Genomic DNA, 4,327 nt, shown 5'->3' on the forward strand with positions numbered 1-4,327 from the left:
GGAGAGGAGGGAAAAAAAAAGAGAAGAAGAGAGGAAAAAAAAAAAGCCACACCACCGGGATTTTGAGGAATTTGCCTGTGGTGTTAAAGGGAAGGAGCAGAGTTACAGAGAAACTGAGAGAGAGAGCTCTACCTACCGACAGATTACAAGAGAAGTCAAGAGCACCGAGAACCCACCGTGCAGACACACAGAGGCACCATGAAACGCCTTTGAGATCGCATTAAAAAAATAAAAGAGCCACTCAAAAGCGGGACTTGAGACAGTCCAGGGACAATCTCGCACTAAGCCAGAATTAAACCGTCTTTTTTTTTTTTGTCTTTTTTTTTTTTTTTTTTTTGCATGCGAGGGTCATGAGTTCCTACTTTGTAAATCCTCTCTTTTCCAAGTACAAAGGCGGTGAATCGCTGGAGCCAACTTACTACGACTGCAGATTTCCACAAAGTGTTAGCAGGAGCCATGCTCTGGTGTATGGTCCGGGCACCACTGCTCCCACCTTCCAGCACCCTTCACACCACGTCCAAGAGTTTTTCCACCACGGAACCTCCAGCATCTCCAACTCTGGATACCAGCAAAACCCATGCGCCTTGGCGTGTCACGGAGACGCTTCTAAATTCTATGGATATGAAGCTCTACCGAGGCAATCGCTTTATGGTGCTCAGCAAGAGACGACTGTTGTACAATATCCTGACTGTAAATCGTCTTCCAACAGTAACTCTAGCGAGGGACAAGGGCATTTAAATCAAAATTCGTCTCCCAGTCTCATGTTCCCATGGATGAGACCTCACGGTTAGGACCTTTTTTCCTCCTCCTTAAATGTTTTCCTCTATTTTTTTCTCTCTTTCTCTCTCTCTCTCTCCTCTCTCTGTCTGTCTGTCTATCTATATATATATGTATGCATATAGAAGCACAAACAGATCTATAAACATGCACATACACACATATGCATACATATATATATGTAAGGATATAAATATAAGGGGCGTAGATGTGAAATATGAAAGGAATGAGCAGTTTTGTGCTAATGTTGCTTCTTTTTAGGAAGACCTTTGAAAGCAAACAAGCCAGCAGTTACTAGAGAGCCAGCAAGGTGATTCCCTGCAAAAGGCTTAAATCACAATAAAGTAAAACTTGGGTTTTATTGCTTGCCTTGAGGATAGGCAATAAGATACAGCTCCCACGAGGTTATTTGCATGTTGATAATACACCGCTCTTTAAAATGTCATATAGCCCTTCATAACCGCTTGGAGACGAAGCCTGAAAGGTGGGAACTTGTCTAAGTATTACTAAGACTTTACATCTGTTTCTTAAAGCCTAGAGATAAAAGTTGAGGCAGAAAAGGAAACTTAGAGCTGGGGTGGGGTGGAGAACAGTCTGCTGTCCTGGCTTCAAAAAAAGGGGGTGGGCAATTCCAAATAATTTGGGCTGAATGGAACTTTGCTCATGCGAAGTCCAGATAATTGCACAGAAAGCGAAATACTTCAAAGTACAAGTTTCCCCCACCTAAGGAGCAAGGTTGTCCAGAAGCCTTGTTAATTCAAACCATGTGAAGGTTAGTGGTGATTTTCAGGACAATCAGAGCCCTCAGGTTTCCCCCCTTAGCCCCACCAAAATTGAACAACAACAGGAAAATAAATATAAAGCAAATAGAAAGGAGTTGTGGCTGATGCAGAGAGGATGTGGCCCAGAGGCTGGGAGATAGACGCAGAGGAAAACACGCTATTTATCTAAGCTTTGACCTAGAGCTGGGCTCAAGGATGCAATCATTTCAAACTGGAGCTTTTTTTCACCGTGATTTTTCTCGCAAACAGCTTGTTTTTCTCATTAAGGACCGTGCAGAAGGAAGTGCAGGGGCTCAGCTGCTCAGCCCTTTTTCTCCCTCTTTTCTGCCTATTGCTGCAAATGTCCATCTCGACTTGGTTTAAATCTAATTCCTGTGTTTGCACAGGCAAGTATGCACCCCTCTGTGTGCTTCACACAGACCTGACCGAAAGGAGAGGGGCGTGAATGGGAAATTCAGCTACAATGTTCAGCGTAAATATCAGCAAACAGGAGGACCCCGAGTCTGTATTTTGGGGATCAACGTTTGGAAAAGGCAGCAGGAGTTGGGCATTTGGAGAGAAAGAAAGAGAGAGAGGAAGAGAGAGAAAGAGAGAAGGAAAGAGAGGAAGAAAGAGAATGAGAGAAAGGGAGAAAGAGAAAGGGAGAAAGAAAAGAGAGAAAGAAAAGGGAGAAAGGAATTTTAAAAAAGGAATAGGGAGAAGGAGAAAGGCTGAAGAGGTTTTGATGGTGCACAATGCACCTTTCCTAGGAAAACAGCTATCATTTTTGACTAAAATGGAGCTGCCCACCAGGATCCAGCAGCCAGAATCACCTTTGAGGAGACTGGAAAGGTCTCTTTTGTGAATGAGCTTGACACCCACCTCCCTGCACCCAGCCAGGCAGGCAGAGCTGAGCACTCCCCACAACTGCCCACCAGGATTAACACCCACACCAGCCCTCTAATTATTAATAATAACCCAGCGACTTCCCTTTAGTGCCTTTAATACCCCAAAATCCGAGGGGGGCTTATTTTTGGGGGGAGGGTGAGCAGTTTCTTTAGGAAAATCGAGGCAAGGGGGGCTCGGGGTGGGGTGGGGGAGTTGCGAAATGGGGAGAATTAAGAAGTTATTTGATGTTTGTGTCCTACAGCTCCCGGAAGACGCAGTGGCAGACAGACTTACAGCCGGTACCAGACCCTGGAGTTAGAAAAGGAGTTCCTCTTCAACCCGTATTTGACACGGAAGCGGCGAATTGAGGTCTCTCACGCCCTGGGACTGACCGAGAGACAAGTGAAGATCTGGTTCCAGAACAGGAGGATGAAGTGGAAAAAAGAAAACAACAAAGATAAGCTGCCGGGGGCCAGGGACGAGGAGAAAACGGAAGAAGAAGGGAATGAAGAAGAGGAAAAGAAGAGGAGGAAAAAGAAGAAAGCAAGGACTGAGTTCTCAGCCCCTTGAAGTCTCGTTTTATGGCAGATGATAAATCGAGATGTTTACGACGGTCATTTGCTTTTATAGAGTATAGAATGGAGAGGCTCACACAGCAGTAACTACCTGTCAAACAGTTGTAGCCTTTTTTATTGTCATAGAAACTTCCCCTACTCTTCTTTTTTTTTTTTTTTAACTTTTTTTCTTTTTAATAGCTGCGTTTTTTAGCTCAATAAATACATAGTTGGCTCGACTGCGAGAGCGGGGGGACCAAACACAATATGAAGTGAAATAATCCAGCAAAGCAAAGCCACCCCCCGAGCCCCAGCAGTGCAAAGCCAAGCCTGCAAGCGAATGTCACTGCTCGTCCCTGCTCCCGCCTGCGAAGCTGCGCACAACCACGGGGGCAAAATATGTATTGCTGGGACCAGCTTTGCCTTGGCCTCTTGATTTTTGGTCTCTTTTGAAGCTCGGGTTTTGCCTCTCCCCCAGTGCCTCCCCCCCCCCCCCCCCCCGCCCTGGGGAAAGCCGAGGGTGCTTCCTTTAGCTTGTTTGTGTAGTGTCTGTCTGTCTATCTGTGGAGATCTCCATTCCCACCAGCCATTTATCACCCTCCCCGGAGGGGCCCGAACTGCAGCCCCTGCCAGATAAGAAGAGGAGCTTGGAGGGTGAGCATACCTGGTAGCACCCAAACACACCCCCAAACCCTCCCCATTCCTATAGGTCTGGGGCTTGTATATACCTTGATAGGCCAAAAAACGTAAAGAAAATCTTAAAAAAAAAAGCAAAAAAAAAAAAGCAACCCAAACCCTTCCTCATTTCTATAGGCGCTGTTTACTCTTTGCTTGTGTGAGCACTCGAAATTCTTCATGTACTACCTAAAGGGAAAACCTGCAATAATTAGCAAACCTATTAGCAACAAGGGGCTTACGTATCGGGAATTTTACTTGGTGAGGATTTATTGAAGAGAGAGCGCTGTGTTTTTGCCCTGATGCGAGCTACTAAGTAGCAGAAAAATAACAATAAAGAATACAAAGAAAACCCCCACCAACACCACCAACCAACCTTGTATTGTACTTTATCACTACCTATAGAAGGAGTCATGCTTTGAAAGTATTTGTAATGCGGTTTTATTGTCGTTCGTTGCTGCTTATTTTCTTGGAAAATTAAAAAACCATTAAAAAAAATAATCCCAACAACTGAAACTGCCTAGTTGAGAACGCACAGTATTGTATTATTTTATTGTGCTTATAAAGTAGTGTAGAACTAAATTGCACTGAATGTATAGTTATCTATTTGTCTTGACTTATCTGTTAATGCAACATGCTCGAAACGAATAAAGGAAATCGTCATTTGTTTTA

At 44.4% G+C, this 4,327-nt stretch overlaps 1 protein-coding gene across 1 annotated transcript; it reads left to right on the plus strand.

The window, feature by feature from the left end:
* Positions 1–3,311, plus strand: HOXC8 (homeobox C8). Its single transcript, XM_080360493.1, is given in 3 exon segments — positions 1–786; positions 2,689–2,940; positions 2,943–3,311. Coding segments are annotated over 3 exon segments (726 nt in total). The 5' UTR covers positions 1–350; the 3' UTR covers positions 2,981–3,311.
* Positions 3,312–4,327: the final 1,016 nt, after the last annotated feature.

This window comes from Nesoenas mayeri (assembly GCF_963082525.1).
Source record: "Nesoenas mayeri genome assembly, chromosome: 28".
Taxonomy (NCBI): domain Eukaryota; kingdom Metazoa; phylum Chordata; class Aves; order Columbiformes; family Columbidae; genus Nesoenas; species Nesoenas mayeri.